Source organism: Carettochelys insculpta, chromosome 10 (assembly GCF_033958435.1).
Source record: "Carettochelys insculpta isolate YL-2023 chromosome 10, ASM3395843v1, whole genome shotgun sequence".
Classification (NCBI taxonomy): Eukaryota; Metazoa; Chordata; order Testudines; family Carettochelyidae; genus Carettochelys; species Carettochelys insculpta.
This window is the reverse complement of record NC_134146.1, coordinates 22,643,620-22,667,691: the sequence shown is the minus strand read 5'-3', so window position 1 is coordinate 22,667,691 and position 24,072 is coordinate 22,643,620. Positions and strand designations below refer to the sequence as shown.

General features: G+C 46.6%; 1 protein-coding gene across 3 annotated transcripts in view; it reads left to right on the top strand.

Annotated features, from left to right (window-relative positions):
• The window catches only part of SLC9A9 (solute carrier family 9 member A9), a 325,761-nt gene that overhangs the window by 133,416 nt on the left and 168,273 nt on the right, over positions 1 to 24,072 (top strand). For all 3 annotated transcript variants that reach the window (XR_012646757.1, XM_075003792.1, XM_075003793.1), the window contains exon 9: positions 12,198 to 12,286. Coding sequence is in view for 2 of the 3 variants with exons in the window: in XM_075003792.1 (XP_074859893.1) it covers positions 12,198 to 12,286 (89 nt within the window). In the remaining variant the exon portion in view is untranslated. The remainder of the gene's footprint in view (positions 1 to 12,197; positions 12,287 to 24,072) is intronic.

Sequence of the window (24,072 nt, the reverse complement as noted above, 5' to 3'; positions counted from 1 at the left end):
TTTGTTCTGTTGGTAGTTTTGTTATTGCTCCTGCGCAAATACCCATTGTATCAGGAGAGAGGCACAGGCTGCCCAGCAACAGATCAAAACCATTTACTGCCTACACATCACTGTAGCAACTCAGATGTGACATTTGTGAAACCACAGTCAAATGCGTGCCCAAGTATTGCTTCCTTCAAAACACAGAACAAGTGAACACGTTCAGACAAAATGAAAAAAAAAAAACATACACTGACGTTATCCCCAGAGGTTGGTTTCATGATGTGATTAGGAAAAATTTGATTTGTGTAATCATATTAATGTTTTAGATTTTTTATGAGCTACTGCCATAATTCACACTAAAAGAAGTTAGAGGAGAACCTTAGTGCCTGAGCATTAAAAGACAGATGGAGATTGTTGGTTTTGCTGGAGAAATTGCTCAGGATCTGTTACTTTTATTTTCAACATGATCCTTGTAAAGCTTTTGCGGCTCAATAAGTGGGTGAAATCCTGGCTACCCTGACAGTCAATAGAAAAGCTCACTTTGGCCATTGGAACCACGATTTTTCCCTTTGTTTAATAAGTCACGTGTTCAAAGGACATTGAAACGAGTGTGTAATTTGTTGTAAATTGCTGCATGTTCACCCATCTTCCTCATTTTATGTAGCTGTCTATCCCTTCCCATGCCAAATGGAGATGAAAATCATCATGGCACAAGATGAACAAGGGACACATTCTGTAACACTTTCCAAAGAAAATCCAACTTTAACCTGAGCAACAGCTTTGAGTATTTTTAAAACCACCTCCCCAGCTAGAAACATGGATGACATGTTTTAGCCAGGAGCAAATGTGGTGTTACTAAGTTTTTATAGAACTAGAAACCAGCGTTCATAATGGAAACACTGATACCAAACCAATTCTGTCACTGTTTCAGGGGCTGCTATACCAAAGGCAAAGTCCACTGTCAGAATACTGGAACAGACTGTATGGCTAAATATTTAGCATATATAACTTCTTCACACTGCAAATATGTTAACACATAATGTATTCCCTCATACTAGTCGCTTGGGATGGTGTTTCATCTTTTTAAGATATAAAATGTCAGAAATCAAAGCCCTAACTACCCATGGCACAGATGGTTTTTATACTGACATAGTAGCCACAGTAAACTATTTTTAATGGCCAATTAAAAGGAAAAACCAAGGAAAGAAGTTAAGCTATTGCTTGTAAATAAAGGAGCTGATCTAGATGTTAAAAAAATTGCTCTACTTATGCTAATTCCAAGGAGAACAAACCCCCTACTTTTAGTTCTGTCACTGGCAATTATTTTCAAATGCACGTTCTTCCTCAGTTGGCAATTGTTTAATTACATTGTTGTGATGCGGCAAAGTGGACTCTTGCCTCATTTCTCAGCAGCATTGAGACTCTGTCACTGAGCCCCTCTGGAAGTCCATTGTCGAAAGCTGTGAGGAGAAAAGACCATGTGCAGGCTTCGTTATAGCTTCAGAAGTTCAAAGCTGGGTTTTCCAATTGCAATAACTATTAATACGGTATTGACATTTCAGCTTAGCTATTTGATTTTAACCAGTTCCAATGCAAAGTTCATCTTCTCTAAACCTTGCCTGAAAATACTTTCTCTCCTTCCACAATGGTTTTCTAAAGTTAAATCTCAGAGTGGGGATTGTTATTCTGGTTAATAGACCCTCGGTTGACTTAACATCTTTCCAGTTGCACATTTCACTGCTTAATGAGAGATACAAATTTAGGAGGAAATGTGTGATTTCTTAATCCCAAACTAGTGGGGTCTACGTAAAGTGAGGTTGATCGGTAGAGCTACCAGGAAGGAGGGATGCACTGGACTACGTCCGTAGACACTGATTTTCATTTTTACTGGTCTACCCTGAGGCTTGCTCTTCTCCACCTTTCCCTGAGCGTCTTCCACCAGCTGCCTAACAGCTGTTTGGCACCCCTCTATAGTCAGCAGCAATGCTTACGTTATATCTGAGCAGTCAGCTAAACAGAGTGGTTGGGAAAAAGTTAACAGAAGTGTTTTAAGGACACATCAAACTGCCAATCTGTAAAGTATCTGCTCCAGATGCTTTTTCCATTGCATATGCTTTGCATCTTTTCAGCTCCCCTGATTCCTATAACCTCTGGTTTTGTAAGAATGTATATTTACTACAAATATCCATAGAATTGTCACAGCATCAATGACGAATCAAGGTTATTGTAAACAGGTCCACTCAGTGAACCAAATTCATTCCTGGTGTAAATCCATTGACTTCAGTGGATAGACTCCAGGGATGAATGCAGCCCATTTTGGCCTTGTCTGTGCTACAGAGTTTGGTTAACAAAAATTATGTCCACACATAGCTTCCAAAGTTTGCATAATACTTGGCCGTGTGCATACCTGACTGCTGCTGTCAGCACAGTGTAATATTCAATTTCAATCCATTTCTTGTACTCAAGTTTTCAATGTCATCCAGATCTTCTTGTATGATATTCCTGCCCTTATCCACATCATCAACACCTATCAACTGTGTATCTGCAATTCTCCCACTTTTATCATCTGCCTCTCCTGGCTGGGAGTGGATGAGCCAGTTGCGCACATTAGCATAACCAGGGACAGCTACCAATGATCCTGATGCCCACCATTGTTGGACAAGTCTGAGGGTGGTACAACCACCCCAGGGGAGCTGGTGGCACAGGGCGCTAGCTCCTGGCAGGGGTAGACTGACATGCTGCAGCTTTCACTGCCACAGTTCCCAACAAAGCCCTGCAGCTCCATGCTGATTTATATCTATGGATATTCGCATATATGGGTATCAATTTTGAATCTGTTCAGTGATATGCAGCCGGACAGTTACACGCTCAGGGGTGAGGAGGTAGGTCTCCTTGAAGAAGTGGGCAATCAAGAAAAGGTGTCTAGGTATTTTGGAAGGGCACAGGGAGGTATAAAGTGGGGTCAGGAAAAAGGTAGCTTCTGGTCTCTGTGACCCCTGAGCAATTTAGTTCACAACTGTCACTGTCACAAGGAATAGGGAAATATTGCAATAGGATAGCCACTGGAGCACTCTCAGGCCATAGAAAGTCTACGTTCACACGTTGTCAGCTTCGGTAGATCGACTGTTACTCCCCATCAGTCTGGGAGGTGGTTTCGCTGTGCTTACATTGGAGGCAAATTTGAGCATAGACATGTATCTAAAATAAGGCCATTTATGTCAACCTATCTTTGTAGTGTAGACCAGGCCTTTGTGCCTTGGCTCATAGTAATTATGATTTTCCTCAGCAATTGTGGTTGTTCTGTAGTGATAGAGAAGGTTGTCCAAACTGAACTTAAATAAATTTATACTAGATATTACTATGGCTCTATGTTGTTTATACTGTGCAACAATAACATGGCATATTTTTCCATAATGACTTTCATATAAATTCTATCCCTTTTTGAAGTTAAAACAACTATAGGGGTCAGCTGTGCTCCATAAATAAAAGGCAGCGAGTTATTTTGTGCTCCTTCTACAACTGGTCAATCTGCTCAGATAAGTGCATGCAGCCCTGATAAAGGGATAGTCCTCATCACAGCCTAGCTGGAGGGTTTTTTGAAATGTAATGCAGACGGCATGCGGTGCCCAAAGGGGAATATGCAGTGTTTCAAGCATGATACCCATTCATGATACCCAGAATGATGGTACCAAACTAAATGTTAGATCCTGCTTGTAGGTTAGAAACCAGGAAGTAAACCTAGAGATCTGGGGTGATTGTACAACTAATTAGTAATATAATTTAATAGCATAAGAGAAAGAAGACAATCCTTGCTCCAAGGAGTCTGATTACATGAAAACCCAAGCTTTTAAACAACTGTTTCAGCTATTGTCAGATGTATGATCATTTGATGCTAATACAGTAGACCCACACTAATTCATGCATTTCAAAATTCACACAAAAATGGCAGATGCTCCCTACATCTGGGCAAAAATAAATTAGCAGAGTGCTGGAGTAAAGTCAGTGTTGAGAAAAACTGCATTAATTTTACTAATTTATGCTAGCATGTTATGGAGAATCACAAATAATTAAAATGAAACAGTTGTCAAAATAAATGAGGAAAATACATTGTGTGATGAGGTTTCCTGCTTTTATTAAGTGCCTGCCAATTAACAGAATTGAGTAATTTACTATTGGTCTCTCAGTCATTAGTCCAAATGAGTGACATTCTTCTGTAAACACAGGAGTCTACCAGACACCTGAATAATGCTGTCTTTTTTGCTGGACGATGGGAAGTCAATATTTTCTAGCACATTACGAACATTTCCACTGCCTACTGGGCTCTTAGAAGACACTTAGGGGTAAATTACAGCTAATAACAACACAGAACACTGTAAGCTAGGACTGGTGGCTGGAAACAGACTTTATAGGACCATGGGAAACTTGGCTACACCATAATAAGCGGTCATCCCATTAACTAAAATCATGCCAGGTTACGGATGTTGCTCGATGAGAGAGTCCAGATTAGAGAGATTCATCCTGTAGCTGCGAGCACATTATTATGCCAGTGCACAAAAACAGTGACAAGAATCATGGGGAATTGCTTTACTTTTCCATGTAGTGCAAAGTATATATAAAATTGCTTCCAGATTGGTTGGGTGTGTGCTCTTATTCAGTTGCACAGGACCTCAGAGGGCTTTATAAACATGTTTCAAGCTATAGGCAATGTACTTTCCCTACCCAGGGAGTGGATTTGATATGAGCTAAGAAGGGGTGCAAGTCTCATAGGTGAAATGTGGGTTTGGTTTTTTTTTGCCATACTTAATTTCCCGACATGGAGGATCGCATATGTTGGTTTATTTGCTTGATGGGGATCAGTCTAAAATGACTGTTCCTTCCATAATCATAAAGGCACCTACTGGCAATAATAAATCATTACCACAGCTTCATCGCCAGCCAACCACTCTTCAAAATCTCCCAAGGTGGTGTTCACTGGCTTTTTCCTCACACTTTTGAATATTTGGGAATGCAGTCTAGCTCAACAGGAAGTAGTTTTCTCCAAAACATATAATCTGTAATAAATTCACAGTGTTGCAACAGGGAGCGATGCTCCTGGGCAAGTCTGGCATAAAACTCTAAGGCCGTGTCTACACTAGCCAAAAACTTCGAAATGGCCATGCAAATGGCCATTTCAAAGTTTACTAATGAAGCACTGAAATACATATTCAGCTCCTCATTAGCGTGTGGGCGGCCACAGCACTTCGAAATTGATGCGGCTCGCTGCCGCACGGCTCGTCCAGACGGGGCTCCTTTTCAAAAGGACCCCGCCTATTTCGAAGTCCCCTTATTCCCATCTGCTTATAGGAATAAGGGGACTTCATCTGGACGAGCCATGCAGCGGCGAGACACATCAATTTTGAAGAGCCGCGGCCGCCCACATGCTAATGAGGCACTGAATATGTATTTCAGCGCTTCATTAGTAAACTTCGAAATGGCCATTTGCATGGCCATTTCGAAGTTTTTGACTAGTGTGGACATGGCCTAAATGTCTAAAGTCTCTAGCTGGAAGAGTCTCATGCCAATTTTGCACGTAAATTAGAAAGGCATAGAAATCGGTTTTCTCTTCTGGAAAATCTTTCAAAAGTGTTCTCTATGAAACTGAGACAAAAAGTCAATCTCAAAATTTCATGAACTGACAATCCAAAACAATGTCAGAGACGTCTATCAAAATGTCTTGTTTTGACAATTTCAGAATCTGTTTTAGATGACCTTTTTAAGTTTATTATTAAAATTAGCAAAAAATTTGGAAATGAGTCACTTAGAACCCAAAAAAGGAAGTTTTAGTTTTGAAAATGAAGAAAAAAAAAACCTGTTTTGGCAAGATTCAAACATTTCCATTATTTTCAAACAAACCTTTTCCCACAAACTAATTAGATTTTTGACATATTGGTGTTTTCTAACAAACATTTGGTTGAAAAATTCTCAACCTGGTCTAATAAAAACCACAATCCCCCCAATGCTTCCAACTACATGTTCTTTTCTGAATGCTGACCATGGTGGAGCATGTTTGGGATCACTTTACTGTTCCAACTGCCTCCCACAATGCACCTTTGCTCTTTCATTCACCTGACCGCTTTTACAAAGAAATCTCACCAGTTTTCTTCCTTATTGTCTTCCTCTTCAAAGAGGGCATTTTGTGCTGTCTCCCTCTGTGGTATTAAGCATTGTAGCACAATAAGCTTCACAGACCTCAGTTCACTAGAATGCTGCATGCTGTGTTTTCCTTTCCATGTGTCCATTCTGGAATTTCTAAGATGACGAAACCCTGAAAATTCAAATAATGCCCTACTTGCTGTTGTGTGTTGACCAGTTGTGAGTGAATGTAGGTAGCCCACTCCCTGTAATGGGGAAAAAAGGATAACTGAGATCCTGTACCTGGGCAGGTAGAGCCCTTCCTTGCCCTCAGGGTAAGATGCTGCTTGTCATGTAGAAATGAGCTGAAACTTGGGCATCATTAGGGACCAAACCCTTAAAAGGCTCCATTTGGGCAAAAGTGTGTGGCTTGGCTATAGGGAGGAGAACCCTGTATTTGGACACTGAGCTAGGAAGACTTCTGCTGACAAGACCAAGCGTTGGAGTGAAGTCAAAGAATTTGGGTTGAGGATCTAGCTGGCCTCTATATTCAGGTAACTTTGGATTGTCAAGACTATTACTTGAAACAGAGTCTTTCTGAGTTAGCCCTTTTTAGGGAACCTGGAATGAAATTCTATGTTTACAATTCTGACATAGCTCATCATGTGTATCCCACAGTCAAGCCAAACTCTGCAATCCTTTTGGACCTGCCAAACCACAGCTGGCAAATGCAGTGGTCCTTGAATGCAAGTGGCCCAGATGATAGTCTGCACCGCAGTGTCTGTGCTCATGTCACCACAGGCTATCAGGCCCCTGGATAAAGCATAAAAGCTTCCTTAATCACTCCTGTCCATCTGACATAAAGCTGGCCCAAGAAGCCTCCCAGGCAAAATCTCCTGAACAGAGTCAAGCTTTCCATTCTTCATGGGTGCAGCTCTAGTGAGAGACGCCCAGAAGCTCTTTCAAGATGTCCTTAATGTGGCCAGCTGCACTGCAAGCTACAGTGAAACAGCCTATGTGGAGGTTTCACACTCATCACTGTGGTAAGCCTCGGTGGTGATATGGGGACAAAGCCTTACTTCCTCACAAGCAGAGGTTAAGGTCTGCATTGAACTGTTTGGCTTTAAAGATGTCAAACCACACTCATGGAGTAAATGCTATTTCATTAAAAGTTTTTTTCCATTATCTACTACTCCCTGATCTCTTAAGAAATATTCTGGTCTAAAATAAAGTCTTTTAGAATTCTATATTCCCTTTTCTTTCTTTGGTCTGTAATTTCTCCTCCCCAACTCCCCCCCCCCGCCAAAAAAAAAAACCCTATATTTGTTGTGAAAGGAGCTCAGTCCTTAATATCACTTAATATCAATATAGATTCATTGTAAGGATCACATTCAGCTTTGGTATCTCATGTTATAGGAGTTTGCTTCCTGGGTTGCATTAGAACACACCTCTCCTAGTGCCCTCCTCAGCCAAAATTCAGGGCTGTGGTTCAAGTTATATCTTTAGGTCTGATCATGACAGCTGCAGATCCTTGGCAGCTGAATATATCTAGCACCTTGCAAAATCAGGCCATTAGACAGTAAGAATTACAGGGAAGTAATTTCCTTTTGCCTATTTGTGAAATGATCCATCAAGGACATTTATTCTCCCTCTCTTTCAGCAAAGGAATTATTTATAAATTAAAGCACACTGTCAGTGATGCATCTTAGGATGTCAGTTGCCTCTTTCATGGCATGAGCCCCATTATCAGAATTGCATATTGCCGTCTTTTACCGTAAGATGAATTGCCACTATCTATATAAACAACAGAGTAAAATTCATTGAGACTGATTTCCTTATGCCTGGCATCAGCTAACAAGCTGTCACTATTGCTGTGTGTTTCGCAGAGTAAAAGGCGACTAGATTGGTAGGCTTTTGAAAATCGTATTGCCCATCATCAAAGAGGTGGAGCTGAGCTAGCTACTAATTGGCTTGTTTCACATAGCTTTCATTTTTTTATGATCAGGTTCTTCAGTTTTTATCAAACATGAAATTTTCCCATAGTTTAATTTCTTCAAAAAGATCACTCCTGTTGCATTGCCATGACAAGCCAGTTTTCCCTTTCTTCTGAAATCTTTTACTTTAACCTGTAGTTCTGTTTCACCAATGAAGGTATTGGTGGTGCTGTGAGTTCGTGCTACATTCTGAGTGTTTAAAAAAGGGAAGGGGAGGGAATGGAAAAGTACGTTGGCAACTACTATCCCCTCCTCCAAAAAATAAAGCCACAGTTACGAGCAACTAACTCTCTCATTGTCTCTGCTCTGACAGATCTAATCACTATCTCCTGTCCAGAATTCCAACATTCTCAGTAAAACCAAGAAGTATGCATTTAATTTAGCAGGAAACTGAGACAGACATTTACATTTTTGGCTCAAAAATCTGACGTTTTAATGAGAAAAGAACAAGTGAATATTTTTATCTTTGATGCATGAGTGGTGGGCGATACCAGTCCTGAGTCAAACTGAAAGATGTCAGAAGAAAATTGGACAATTCTGCTAATAAGTCTGAAAAAAGTATGTAATTGCCTAATTTATATCCCATACACAGAGGAGAAAGCATTTTGCTGTCAGGCTGATCCCTTTCTTCAAAATCCAATTTTAATACTTCTTGTCAAAGAATTTTCAACCTCACTTAATCTGTCTTTCCAAAGCAGAAAGTTTGCCTTTTTTGGGTAATTCTTGCCTCTGTTTCCTATATAGCTGCACTGGCATTCACTTGGTCACCAAATCTGTTAAAAAGATACATTACAATAACTTTTCCCTAGGCTTTACAATAAATCTTATGCTGTAACCACCAGGGCAGTTCACAGTAAGCCTTGTTTTAGCAACATATAGATTTCCGGCTGCAAGCACTCCATCTCCCCTGGAAATAAGGTTCATGTGGTCTATGAAATTCCATTTTGAAGGATAGCAGGGGCGCTTCAGGGCTCAAACCAGAACCCACACTCCATGTCAGATACTCCATGGTTAATACTGGTCTCTCTTTGTACTGTTTCTCAGTGGACTCACTGCATTGGTTCAGAGAATGTATGCCTGGCGAGTGAGCAGCATCAGGCACTTTACATACCACTGACACAGTTTTCACATTGCTTCAGGAGCCAGTGAATAGACACACATCCCACCTCTAACTACCCATTGCATTTAGCATTCACAAATCAGTTTTTACAACCACAGCTGAATTTAATACAGACAGTTTTTAAAAAAATGGCCACATGATAACTCAGGAGGTAAAAAAAAGAATGGGAAATTCATACTTCCATTTTTATTTGTTGCCCCAGGAGTTAGTGATATTTAGAAGTAGTGCTGCTTAGCTATACTTTTTAAAACTGGCTTTTGATTGGGTGGGTATGTATCCATCCATTACATTCTACAAGAGAGCATTTTGAAGCTACTAATTAGACAAGAGGCTTTATACATTCTCTTTTCAGCTTTTTGGGAGAATGAGCCCTTACCATAAACTTGAAATGCCCAGCACTTTCTTAGGGATTGCTCTCTAATGACTCTAGTGCTATAGATGTCCTAGTACAGAATTAAAAGAAACAGAAATATTGCCAAAGTCAAGAAAGGGCAGTTAAAGCTCAATGAAATTTTCCTGGTTTGCAGAAGCTTTTATTACTGCAATAGGAATACAGTCTGGTGAATAGAATTCAGAAGCCAAGACAAAGTCTGCATTGCTGAATGGGAATAGGTTTTTCATTTTCACTTTGTAGGCAGTTGTTCTTTGTGCCACATATATTTTCCCTTTTTCATCAAAGGCATGTGGATGCTATTCCTCCAGCTTTCCCAGAAATGAAAAGAGAGGTTTGCAGTTCCAGTGAACAATACTTCTACATCTAGCAGTGTAAAAAAGAGTCAGAAAACTGAGGAAGGGCTCAGAAGAATCTTGTAAATACATATAAATCCTGTAAATGTAATAAAAGAATCCTGTCACTTTATTTACTCTTTAGCCTATCCAGTTTTCCCTTCTGTCCTTCATTTTCTATATCTTCATTTTGATCCCAGGAAGTAATTCCTACTTTTCCTCAGTCTCCCTGAGTCCTACCACTAAACTGTAGTGATATCCCCAATTTCAAACACCTGAGAGGTTTGGATAAACATTTAATATCTCAAATGTTAATCTGAGGCTTCTACAAACTACCAGTCACATCCCCAGGATTACCTACAGCCTCTCTTTGTAGCCAAGTTACTGCTGCACATCCCTGTTGCTTGCAGCTTGTTCAGACTGCACCACTCATTTGCTCACTGGCTTGAATAACTGTGAGCTTATTAACCTGTCCTGGATTTTTTTTCCTGCTTATGAAATAGTGGATTATTTTACATTGGCACTATTCAGTTTTTAAAGCTCCTTACAGCAAAGGGGTTGGCTACATTTGAAACCTCCTCACTGAGGAGGCAGTTGTTCTCCAGATGAATTTTTCTCCATTTCTCCAGGTGAATATTTACACAGATGCACCATCTGCTTTTCAGGGATTTTACCATTCTGTCTTAGGCATTGGGGACCTGAGCCATCCATTTACTCCAGTGGGAAGTCAAGTGTGGAAGCTCCTATGTCCAGTGAGGTTCAGTGGAAGTCCCTGTGAGGGCCCCCACCTCCAGCTCCTCTCCCAGGATCACTCTAAATCACCTACTAAGTACTAGTGAATTCACTGTGGAGAATCCCAGGACCATTCCCCCCTCAGTTTGCTGCAGCCCAGTTTTAAGAGAAAGTTTTCTTCTTCATTTCCAGAGGTGCTTTTGCACAGTCACCATTGGCCATTCTTTCATTCCCTGTTCTCCTTTTGTCTTCTGTGTGTTCCTTTTAGTTGATGTTTACTTAGCTGGTGTGAATATTTCATGGTTTTTAAATGTCATACCATGTCTGCTTTACTGTCGGCAGCTCTAAGCACCTTAATGGGCGCTGGGAAGGAAGAGGAGCTTTAAAAATAATGAATGTTACTGTACATAAGTACCTTTGTATTCCTAACAAGACTGCTGCTCCTTCTCTCCCCTCCTGGCCTCTGATAGGCTGGGGAAACATAATTACTGCCACTCAGTTACAGTCACTGACCCAGTCATTCTGGGCAACACAGCCTTTTCCCACCAGAGCAGTATTTTTAAGCTGGGTTTTGCTGTTTGCCTTGTAATAAGCAATGTGCAACGTGCAAAGCAAACAGACGTGCAGAGGGCAACATCTCTTCCATGTACTTCAGTCCTTCAGCAGCCACTGCTCACAAATGCAGTTTGGAGGAAAAAAAATGAACTTATGTCACAGTTTCCTAATTTTCCATTCTCTTATCTCATAATTAACTAACTTGAAGAAATCTGATGAAGTGGATGTTACCCACAAAAGCTCATTATCTAAAAAATGTGTTAGTTTTTAAGGTGCTACAGGACTGCTTGCTTTTTGTGTAACTTGAATAAGCGTCACTCTAACCGTGAGCAGAGGTTGTACACAGTTATCACTGGCTACGTCTACACTAGCACAAATCTTCGAACTGGCCATGCAAATGGCCATTTCAAAGACTACTAATGAGGCACTGAAATGCATATTCAGCGCCTCATTAGCATGCCGCCAGACGCGGCTCTTTGAAATTGCCGCGTTTTGCTCCCGTGTAGCTCGTCCAGACAGGAGTCCTTTTCAAAAGGACCCTGGGAACGTCAAAATCCCCTTATTCCTATCTGCGATAAGAGCAAAACGTGGCAATTTCGAAGAGCTGCGGCCAACAGCATGCTAATGAGGCGTTGAATGTGCATTTCAGCACCTCGTTAGTAATCTTCGAAATGGCCATTTGCATGGGCATTTTGAAGATTTGTGCTAGTGTAGACATGGCCACTGTGTCTTAAACTGTCCAAGCAGATAGCAATAATATGTCTGGGATGAAGGGAGGTGAGGATTTGCAAAGATTTCTATCAAAGCAACATTCTAGTTTGTTTGAAGGATATTATTGTAAAACATACCTTTTGCATTTCTGTTACAAAAAGCTGTTAACACAATCTAATTAGTTTCTGAGAAGGCTAATCCCACCCTTTGACTCCTGCATGGCAGAAAATAGAAGCAGCTGACTTCAGCCTTTCTTTGCATTTCAGGAATTGTTGCAGTCCTTTTTTGTGGAGTCACGCAGGCCCATTATACGTACAACAATCTGTCACCGGATTCCAAAGTGAGAACTAAACAGGTAGAGTACAAAAATAACTGACTTTCTCTCTTCTACTGTTGTAATGGATATATAGAGGTACTGCCAGCATAGCTTGAAAGGGTTTTCATTAAAGCAAAGCAAAAGGTTTGTCTTCATTACAGGAGAATGATACTTGTGGAGATTTTTCCTGCAAAACTTCAACAATTCTCTTGCTAAGCAAAAAAGTAATAAGCTAGTCTTTGAGAGGCTAGAAATATAAAATATCCATCTACAAGATGAAAGGTATAGAGCCAGTAATAATTTACAGTCCCGTCCATCTGAAACTTCTGCAAAGGAAATCCAGGAGTCCTACTGAGTGAAAATGAAACAGTGAGAGAAAATGAGTTCAGGTGCATTTTTTGCAAAAGCATTTTTGGAGCTCTGTGGACCAGGCCTCAGTCTCCAGCATTGACTGATGTCTCTCCCCTCATGAAATCTGTGGCATAGTAAAGAACATGCAGTAGATTTGCCAGTGTCCTTTTCAAGTGCACAATTGGAAAAGCAAGAAAAAGTCAAACAGAAAACTGTTCCTAGTAAGAGGTCTGAGTCTCGCAGTTGTAAGTATTTTGGAGAATGCGGGGCTGCTTTCAGGATTCGAGCCTTTGGAACTCTGCAACACATCAAGGAACAAATGTTAAACTGCCTAGTCACTGGACAGCAGCCACCCACCTCGTGGAGGTGCAGCAAATCTCTGGGCTCTTTAACCTTCAGTTCCCTCTCTCTGAAAGTGTGACAGCGAGAAGCTTGCATATCTGCTAGGACTCACTCTGTAAACTTTTGCGTAAAGGAAGTGAATAGTGAAAAAATAAATGGCTTTCAAGCCTGTTCTGCTCCTGGTACTTTTCTTTCTTTCTTTCTTTCTCTTCTGGAATAGTCTCGTTTCAGTTTCCAAAGAACTTGCAAGACTGTTTACCTCTTTCCAGTTCATCATCAAATCATCCTTCCCTGCAATGCATTAACAAGACAACCTGTAGTAGATCTCTCCACCAGCCCCAACTCATGCAGGCAGATCAGTTAATGTCTGTGTCTATGTTTTTTTATCTGTCACTGAAATATTTTGCAAACTAATTGGGGCAGGGACTCTTTTATTTGTAAAGGACCAAGTGCATTGACATTTGATAAGTATTAATAAGGGGTGACTGGCTTTTCTTGAGCGGCATTTTAAACTGGTCTTAGGAAGGTCAGTGGCTGAAAGGAAATCTCTCAACAAGCTCCAAGAGCTGAGCTGAGTATGATTAGAAGATGACCTTCATGAATGGCTACCATGATGAATGTTTTCAGACTTGTCTTCAGCACGGCATTAGCTTGAGTTATCTACCCTTGAGTTAACTCCTCTCAAGCCTTCCCAGCTTGACTGAGCATGGTCACCCTGCAAAGTAATACTTGAGCTGCACAAGTGTTTGTATTAACAGTACAAAGTGACTTTATGTCAGCACACGGTAACTGCATCCCTTCTTCACAACCAGTTCAAGCATCTGCAGCACCTGAGCGCTGTCCCATATCTTCTTGTTGGCCAGCTAGTTTGAGTTTAAAGCACTTCTTAACTCAAGCAAAAGATTTTTGGGTGAGCACAGCAGATTGGGATAGGGGCAACACTCCAATTGTATCTTGAGCTAACCTTTCTTGGATTGAGAAATGGTTAAAAGGCAGGAAACAAAAAATAGGAATAAATGGTAAATTCTCATAATGGAGACAGGTAACTAGTATAATTAGGGTAATGTGACAAAGTACCTTGTCAGCCTCTGTGGGTCCCTGCGCTTCCTGGCAATCTGTGCTGCCTCAGAGACTCACGGAGGCCCCCCTTTTGCCCAGGCCCTTCCAAAGGCAGGGGTCTCCGCTTAGCAAGCTATCCTCATCATAGGCAGGACCAGTACAGGGAGATATGTTCCCCTCATACCCTGCCCCCCCTGGTATCGAAAACCCCAATGCCGACCCCTCCACCTCACTGGTACCTGCTGTTAGACACAATGGCACCTCGCCCTTATCCCCCCCTCCCCACACCCCTTTTACTCATACCCCCACTTCCACCCCCTCTTCCAGTCAAAGTCCCGTCCCAGAAACTGCATCCCAACCCCATCCAGACTCTCCTCCTCCTCCTCTCCCCCCTTCTCCTCCTCCTCTCTCACCCCCACCCCCTCTCCCTCCGCCTTCCCCTTCTCTCCACGACACTCACCCTCCCCCCAATACATTCATCACCTTTGCCCCCATCCCCATTCTTCCTGCACCTCCCCTTGACCCTCGTCTGCTCATAACTGCCCCTGAGGCCGCAATCCCTCGGGAGGCCCCCTTTGTCTCGCCCTCTGCCAGCACCTCTGGGGCTGCTCTCCCACCGCCACCCCTAGTCCTCCCAAAACCAAGCCCCAGCCACTGCATGACCTTCCCTGCCAGCCGCGCAGCCCAAAAGAATATGAGGCCGAGGGGCACTCAGGACCCCAAGGCCTCAGCACCCCATGCGCTGGAGGACGAGATGCGCGAGTTCTTGGAGGACGTTCGTGGCTCCAAGAACAAAGTAGCTCTCGCCCTCCAGCGCTGGGGTGACTTCCATCTCATCCTTGAGTCCGTGAGGGCCCTTCTGAAGGAGGGCAAGGGGACCAGGAGGAGGGACGCCACGGCCTACCAATGGGCCCACGGCTTCCGTGATGCCCTAGTCACCTATGGCATCGGCCACGGCTTGCTGCGCGGCCCCACGGGGACTGTTGGCATTCCCTCCGGCGAGGATCCTCCCCAGCCCTCTAAATGCTGCCGATCATCTTTGCCACCTTGAACACCAGGGGCTGCGGGTCGGGTCTCTGCAGGTGCCGGGTGCTCTCCTTCCTCCGAGGGCGGGGTACTCGGTCACCTTTCTCCAGGAGACCCACACTACTCCAGCCACCGAAGCCAGCTGGCAGCTGGAGTGGGGAGACGGGGTCCCCCTTAGTCACCTCTCGGCCCATCGGGCCGGGGTGGCGACCCTGTTCTCACCAGACCTGCAGCCCGAGGTGCTGGGGAGTGTCGAGGTCGTGCCAGGCCGCCTGCTGTATCTCTGGGTACAGGTGGAGGGGCTGCCCCTCCATCTTGTCAACGTCTATGCCCCAACATCCGGCCCGGAGAGAACATCCTTCTTCCAGCAGGCGGCAGCCTTCCTTGACTCCATCGATCCTCGCGAGTGCCTGGTCTTCGGCGGGGATTTCAACTGCACCCTCGAGGAACGGGACCATACAGGGACGGAGCAGTGCCCGGCCGCTGCGGACGTCCTCAGGGAGCTTATCAATCATCGCTCCCTGGTGGACGTCTGGTGCAGCCGCCACCCGGATGAGGACACCATCTTTACCTACGTCCGGGTGGTGGGCCACAAATCCATGCACTCCCGGTTGGACTGCATCTACATCTCTCGCCACCATCTCTCGCGGGCCCACTCCTCCAGCATGCAGCCGGCCCCCTTCTCAGACCACCACTTAGTGGCCGTGAAGGCTTCCCTCTCGCCGGGGAAGCGGGGGTCGGCCTACTGGCATTTTAATAACAAGCTGCTTGAGGATGTGGGCTTCGTGGCATCCTTCCAGGAGTTCTGGCTGGCCTGGCACAGGCAACAGTGTGCCTTTCCCTCGGCATGGTGGTGGTGGGACTGGGAAAGGTGTGCGCGCAGCTCTTCTGCCGTGACTATAGCCGGGGGGCCAGCCAGCAGTGGGATGCGTTGATAGAACAGCTGGAGCGGGAGGTTCTTGAGCTGGAGAGGCACCTGGCCACCAGCCCCGGAGATCCATCTCTCTGGAGCACATACCAGGAGAAGCGGGATGAGCTCAGGGCCCTCGACGCCCTTCGGGCACAGGGGGCCTTTGTGAGGTCGCAGATCCAGCTCCTTCGGGAGATGGACCACAGCTCCCGCTTCTTCTATGCCCTGGAGAAAAAGAGGGGTGCCAAGAAATATATCCTCTACCTCCTTGCGGAGGATGGCACCCCTCTTACGGATCCGGCGGAGATGCGCGAGAGGGCTTGCACCTTCTACGCCACCCTTTTCTCCCTGGATCCGACCGCCGCCGATGCCTGCAGAGTGCTTTGGGACCAACTCCCGTCAGTCAGCATAGGTGACCAGGACCAGCTAGAGCTTCCTCTCACTCTGGCTGAGCTCTTGGAAGCCCTCTGTCTCATGCCCACCAACAAGTCTCCGGGCATGGACGGGCTGACCGTGGAGTTCTACCGCGTGTTTTGGGACGTCCTCGGTCCAGACATGCTCAGCGTCTGGGCTGAGTCCTTGCAAAGCGGGGTCCTTCCCCTGTCGTACTGGCGGGCCGTCCTCATCCTGCTGCCCAAAAAGGGGGACCCCCGCGACCTTCGGAACTGGCGTCCCATCTCTCTCCTCAGCACGGACTACAAGATTATCGCTAAAGCCATCTCCCATCGCTTGGGGTTCGTGCTGCAGGACATGGTCCACCCCAACCAGACCTACACCATCCCGGGCCGCACCATCTTTGACAACCTCTATCTGGTCTGGGATCTCTTGGAGCTCGGTTGTTGGGATGGTCTGTCATTCGCCCTCCTGTCCCTGGATCAGGAGAAGGCGTTCGACAGGGTCGACGACGGGTATCTCCTGGGCACTCTGCGGGCCTTTGGCTTCGGACCCCATTTCATCGGGGTTCTCCAGGTGCTGTACACTGCCTCAGAGTGTTTGGTCAAGCTCAACTGGATCCTGACCGCTCCGGTCAGCTTCGGGCGAGGGGTGCATCAAGGCTGCCCACTCTCAGGCCAGCTCCACGCTCTGGCCATCGAGCCCTTCCTCTGTCTCCTTCAACGAAGGTTGACAGGGTTGATGCTCCGTGAGCCAGAGCTGCGGCTGGTTCTGTCAGCGTACGCTGACGACGTACTCCTTGTGGTCCAGGACCCGGGTCAACTGGGTCAAGAGCTCTGGCCTGGTGGTTGGGGCTGGATGGCAGGCAGGCCACCTCCCACCCACGCGTCAGGCCATTCGGTGGAGCGTGGGTCTGCTATCCTATCTAGGCGTCTTTCTATCTGCAACGCATCTCCCTCTGCAGGAAAACTGGCATGGTTTAAAGGGCAGGGTGGCTGAGCGGTTGTGGAGGTGAGCGGGGCTGCTCCAGTGCCTCTCCCTACGGGGGAGGGCATTGGTGCTTAACCAACTAGTCCTGTCCATGCTCTAGCACCATCTCAACACCCTTGTCCCACCCCCGGGTTTCCTGGCCGCCCTCCAGAAGGTAGTTCTGGAGTTCTTTTGGCCAGGACTGCACTGGGTCCCTGCAGGGGTTCTTCATCTCCCCCCGAGGAGGGAGGGCAGGACCTGACCTGCCTACGCACTCAGGTCCATGTCTTCCACCTCCGGGCCCTGCAGAGACTCCTTAACAGCAATAGTGCAGATAGTCCGGCGTGGAGCACGCTGGTGCACGCTTTCCTCCATCACTTCCGAGGGCTCCGATACGACCGGCAGCTCCTTTATTTGCCTTTGAGAGGCCATCCGCGAGACCTCTCGGAGCTGCCAGCCTTCCACCAGGACCTCCTCCGCACCTGGCGGCTGCTCTCAGTCTCCAGGTATTTAGGGGCCACCGCGGGGGAAGACCTCCTCGCGGAGCCCCTGCTACACAACCCGTACCTCCGTGTGCAGGCGGCGGAGTCCCCCGCGGTGTGCTGGAGGCTGGTCCTTGGTGGAATCACCAGGGTTGGAGACCTCCTGGACTACGGCCGGGGAGACTGGATGGAGGCCCTGGCGCTCGCCCGGCGCATGGGGCTCTCCACCCTACTCTCTCCCCAGCGCCTACTCAAGGAGGTGAAGGCCGTCTTGCCACCCGCTGCTCACGTCTACCTGCGCCGGCTCTTGCGAGAGGGTGCACCCCACCCCCCTCTCACTCCTGGCCCTCTGGATCTCTCCGTGGGCCCTCGGCTCTTTGAGCCTTCCTGCCCCCCTCCCCTGCATCATCCCAGCCAGCTGCACGCCTTGCAGCCAGTCCCCTTTCGAACCGCACCCAGACATCATCTGTACATGCTCGTGGTTCACACACTCCACTATCCCACCCTCATGTCCCGCCCAGACCACAAGTGGCGGCACCTTCTACCATCCTCGGAGGGTGGGGAGCCCCAGTGGGCCAGCCTTTATTCTTCCCTGGTCCCGTGGCCCGCCGGGGACATCAGCTGGAGAATCCTGCATGGGCTGGTGAGCACGGGCGTGTACCTGGTGCGGTTCACCCCCTTCCCGGACACCTGTTTCTTTTGTGGCACGAGGGAGACCCTGGCACACATTTACATCGAGTGCGTCAGGTTGCAGCCCCTCTTCCGGCTCCTCCAGAACCTCCTGCTGAGGTTCTGGCTGCACTTCTCCCCGCACCTCCTCATTCTAGCACACCCCATCCGTGGCCCCACTAAGTCGCGGGACCTCCTCGTCAGCCTCCTCCTGGCTATGGCCAAGGTAGCCATTTATAACACTCGGGAGAGGAGGCTGGCGGGGGGGAAGCCTGCGACTGTGGGGCCTATTTCCGCTCCGCTCTCCGCTCACGAATCTGGGCAAAGTTCCTTTGGGCGGTATCCATTGGCTCTCTCGACACCTTTGAGGGGCAGTGGGTGCTGTCCAGGGTTCTCTGCTCGGTGTCCCCTTCTGGTTCCCTCATTTTAAACCTTTGACCTCCACTCCCGTCCCTGTTTTTTCTTCAGTTGTCCCCCGCACTCTGTTGGGGCCATGGTTTTTTTTAATGGGATCCCTCTTCTATTAAGAGGGGCCTTTTAGTCATAGGCGGGCTGTGCCCGCCCACTCCCTGGTCTCCAAATAGACCCAGTATACTGTCCTCCTAGAAAGCTCCGGAAGCTTCCAGGTAAGGGTCTACCACCGGGTTTACCACAGTAATTAACAAGGGTCAGTCATAGGACCAATCCTATGCAACTTATTCATAAATGATCTGAAGAAAGGGGTAAACGGTGAGGAGGCAAAGTCTGCAGACTGTGCTAAGCTGCCCAAGATAATCACAGAGGTGTAGCCGTGTTAGTCTGTATCTTCAAAAAACAAAAAAAAAAAAGACTCTTCTAGCACTTTAATGACTAACCAAATTATTCATTAGATAATGAGCTTTTGTGGGGCAGACCCACTTTTTCAGATCTGGAATACTTAATAATTCAAGATCTGAAAAAGTGGATCTGCCCCACAGAAGCTCATCATCTGATAAATTATTTTGTTAGTCTTTAAAGTGCTACTTGACTGTTTTTTTGTTTTGCTTAAGATAGTCAAGAGCAAAGCAGAATGTGAAGAACTTCAAAAAGATCTCACAAAACTGAGTGATAGGGCAACAAAATGCCAAATGAAGTTTAATGTGGATCAATGTAAAGTAATGCACATTGGAAGAAATAGCCTCAACTATACATACAATATGATGGGGACTAATTTAGCTACAATGAATCAGGAAAGAGATCTTGGAATTATTGTGGATAGTTCTCTGAAAACATCCACACAGTATTCAGTGGCAGTCAAAAAAGCAAACAGGATGTTAGAAATCATGAAAAAGTGATAGAGAATAAGACAGAAAATATCTTATGGCCTGTATATAAAACTGTGGTACATCCACATCTTGTGGTCTCCTCATCTCAAAAAAGATATAATGGCATTAGAAAAGGTTCAGAAAAGGACAACTAAAATTATTAGGGTTTTGGAATGAACCCATATGAAAAGAAATTAAAGAGACTGAGACTTTTCATTTTAGAGGAGGCTAAACAGGGTATGATAGAGGTCTAGAAAACCATGAGTGGTGTGGCAAAAGTGAATAAGGAAATATTATTTACTTGTTCCCATAATATAAGAACTAGGGGACACCTAATGAAATTAATGGACAAGTTTAAAACAAATAAAAGGAAGTTCTTTTTCACACAGCATACAGTCATCTATGAAACTCCTTGTCAGAGGAGATTGTGAAGGCTAGGACTATATCATGGTGTAAAAAAGAGCTAGATAAATACATGGAGATTATGTCCATTAATGACTATTAGTCAGGATGGGTAAGGAATGGTGTCCCTTGCCTCTGTTTGTCAGAGTCTGGAGATGAATGGCAAGAGAGAGGTTGCTTGATCATTACCTGTTTGGTTCATTCCCTCTGGGGCACCTGGCATGAGCCACTGTTGGCAGACAGGATACTGAGCTAGATGCACCTTTGGTCTGACCCAGTATGGCCATTCTTATGTTCTTATGACAAACTCTGTGTGTGGCTGAGGGCTGCTACATGAGTTGTGGCTGCAAGTTGCAATGAACGATGTTATCTCAGATTGACAACTCTCTAGTGAACCAGCGCAGTGCTGTCTTAACCACTTCTGAAACTGCCTCTAAGTCACATCCAGCTATGAAAGGCCTTTTCCATATTTCAGCGCAGAGTGAAGTAATTGGCCCACTGGGAGTCAGGATCACTTTTCAAAATTCTCTACCTCACAATGAATCTTTTCCATGCCAAAGACAATGTGTTCTGTTGCATCTGCTTGCCAAACCGAGGGGACATTTCAAGGTAGTAAGGCTGGTTCAGCTGTGGCAGCCTTCGGCCTATGCTGCCTATAGGTCTCACATCCAAACACGCCAAATAACTGATAGCGGTAGGAATAAATTTACCAACAAACAACCCACTTTCTTGACATCCTGCAGTACTCCTTCCCCATCTATGTGCAGTTTGGCAGGCACACCACACCGTAACAGTGCATCTCCCCGCAGCCCCCAGATCTGCTGTGCTTGTTGTGTTCCTGATATGCTGAGGAGACTCTGTACCCCCAGTAGCATTGCCAGTAACTTGTCAGCTGGGAAGTGTCAAAGATATGTACATGTTGTGGGTGGGGGTGGGAACGAGGTGAGGTTCTGTTCTTTTTGCCTCACAGAAGGCCCTGTGGAATCAAGAGTTGACCCTTGATAGCTTCAACACCATTCTCCTCTGGCCTTAGAACTTATTCTGAAGCTATAGCAGTAAATTGTAGCAGCAGCTATCAAGATATGAAAGTAAAGACCCCAAATGCCCTGGACTCCACTTCAGATTGCTCAGTACTTCAGGCTGCTTCACCTTCATGCATTTCTGCTGTCAAAAATCAGTTGCTCTTCAGGTCACTGGTATATTGAGAGTCTTCTGGACTATTCACTAGCAAATGGTGTTAGCAGTTTTGACAATCCCTGAACTGCTAAGCGGAGATGCAGAGGCATCTCTCTGTGTGGTGTTCTGTCAATTGCAGCTTGGCTGGTTGCATTGGAGGAATTTTCTGCCTCCCAGGTGTCTGTCTTCTCCGTGTACCTACTGTAGCTTCAGTGCTAAGAGCTTCTTACTTAGAGAAGAGGGAGGAGTCTCCACTTACTGTGTGCGTCAGGAGAGTCATTAAGAACTCTTCTCCAAAGATTCCAAGTGTTAGCTCAAGTCTCTGCTTTCCATTAAAGTGTTCCAAGGTTAGCATAATGGACAGTGATGTGGGTACCACTCTATCAGCCAGTTGTATGGAGAGCTAAATATCCATTTAAACACTAGAATACATTTTCTGCCCCATTTCCCTAGGAGTGGTAGAGTTCAAGCCTCTGAAATGTTGACAGTGTGTGCAACAGGTATGATTGGAGATGAGGGGAAGAGAAGTATGTTCTGTCCCCGGATCCCATTATTCTAGCTTGAAGTTTTGTTAGGTTTTTTTTTTATTTTTTATTTCCCTCCTCTTTTCTTGTTCCCAACAATAAAACCAAGCAATTTCCAATGTATTTGGTGCCCTCATATTCCTGCCATGAGCACTTTGAGCAATGTCCTTGATGCTTTAATAATATGATGGGTTGTGCTTCTTGCATTGCTCTACATCCCACCCTGTTCAGATGCTTCAGTTCTTCTTCGAGTGGTCCCCGTGGGTGCTCCACAATAGGTGTCAGGCTCTCCCGGCACTGCAGATCGGAATTCTTCCAGCAGTTTCTCCTGGATCGCGCATGCGCTGCTCCCCCGCGCGCCCCTGGCCGCATGCGCGATCCAGTCCCCACCAGTTCCTTTTCCACCGCCATCGGCTGCAGACGGAATCTGCTCAGGCTAAGGCCAGAGTCAGATAAGATAGCTGATTTTCAAGTAATTTGTCGTTTTTGTCACTAAAAAAAAAAAAAAGAGAGCGAGAGGAGCGAAGGAGAGAGGAGCGGACGAGAAGGCCACTTAGGCCGCCCGCTGCCCCGCAGGCCGGTGATCGCTATTGGGGCGAAAAGGCACTGATTACGCGCTAAGTACCCTATTAACAATAAAGGACTCACCGCGATGGCCTCCTCACGCTTTAAAAAGTGTGAGTCATGCCGCGAAGCTATGCCGGCCTCCGATGGGCATAGTGAATGCATCCGCTGCTTGGGGGAACCATACGTTACCCAGACGTGTTCTCACTGTGCTAAGCTCACAGTCAGGGCCAGGAAAGACAGAGAGATGAGGCTTAAAATGCTCTTGTTTGACAAGGCTCTCCAGCCGGAGTTGCCAGAGGAGCCTCACCCAGAAGGGCCCTCGGGGTTGCATGAGAGGAAGGCAACCTCTCTGACCCCCTCAGTGCAGAAAAGGAGAAAACTCTCCCTGGCTCGATCCTTGCCAGCGAGTTCAGCGAGCAGGACGAGCGGCGCGCAGAACCCGCAGCCGCGAGCTCAGGGAAGCGGCGGCGCGGGCAGGCTGAGCCTCCGATTACACAACAGCCGGCACGCAGGGCGCCGAGAGCGCCTGCGAGGCAAGCGCCGGAATCGGCGGCACCGGCCCCCGCAGCACCAACAGCACAGGGGCACCCGGCACGGAGCCTATAGGTGCCAGAGGAAACTACCCGCGCGGCACTGCAGCTGACTGTGCCGAGCGCGGCGCCGACAGCGGGGCCGAGATCCCTGGCACGGGAGGGGCAAGGCAAAAAAAAAAAAAAAAGCAAAACCCCGGCACCACAGTCCATCTCCAGTCAGGGCTGCACTGCCCTTATCACCTAGCCCTCCCCCCGAGATACACACGCCGCACCGACGGGCTGTGACTCCACCGGCTTATCTGGAACCTCCCTCTCCATTCCTCCAACCAATTTCACTGTGGCTTGGGCCACCTTCACCATTTCTGGGCATGGATCCCCTGGAGTACTATCACAAACCAGTTTCATCTCTATCTGTGTCGTCGCGGAGGTCCCGCCCTCCCAGACATCGTGGGTACACTCTCTGCTCGTGGCCCAGGTCTCCACCACCGGGCCCTTGCCCATGCTGCTCTGGTCGTCTGCATCATGCTGAATAGACACCGCAGGCCTAGACCCAGGGGCAGGTCCTCCCCTGCTGCTCAATACCCCCGTGTACACTCTCGCTCTGGGACGGAAACACAGTTGTCTCAGGGGGAGCGAGGTCCAGAACCCCGAGACTTTCCTTCACAATCCTCCAGGGAGCAAGTATATCATCAACCACGGGAGCCTGAGGTTTTGAGGGAGGTTTACCCCAGTGGTTCCTCCTCAGCCTCCCCAGATGAGGCCACGGCCCCCAGGGATGTCTCCCCCCCGGATGACCTTAAACAATTCCAGGAGCTGTTTAAAAGGGTGGTTTTCACGCAAGACATTCAAATGGCAGAGGTGCAGGAGAAACATCATAAACTCCTCAAAAATTTGAGACCCCCGGCTTCATCCCAAATTGCTATCCAGCTAGATGAAGCCATTATGGAGTCAGCCACTACCATATGGCAGACTCCGGCGTCTATTCCACCTACGAACAAGAGAGCGGATAAGAAGTACTTCGTCCCAGCCAAGGGCATGGAGTTCCTCTTTAGTCACCCACAACCAAATTCTTTGGTGGTCGAATTGTCCCAGCAGAGGTCAAAGGTGTCTCAGTACAAATCGGGGGGATGGGATAAAGA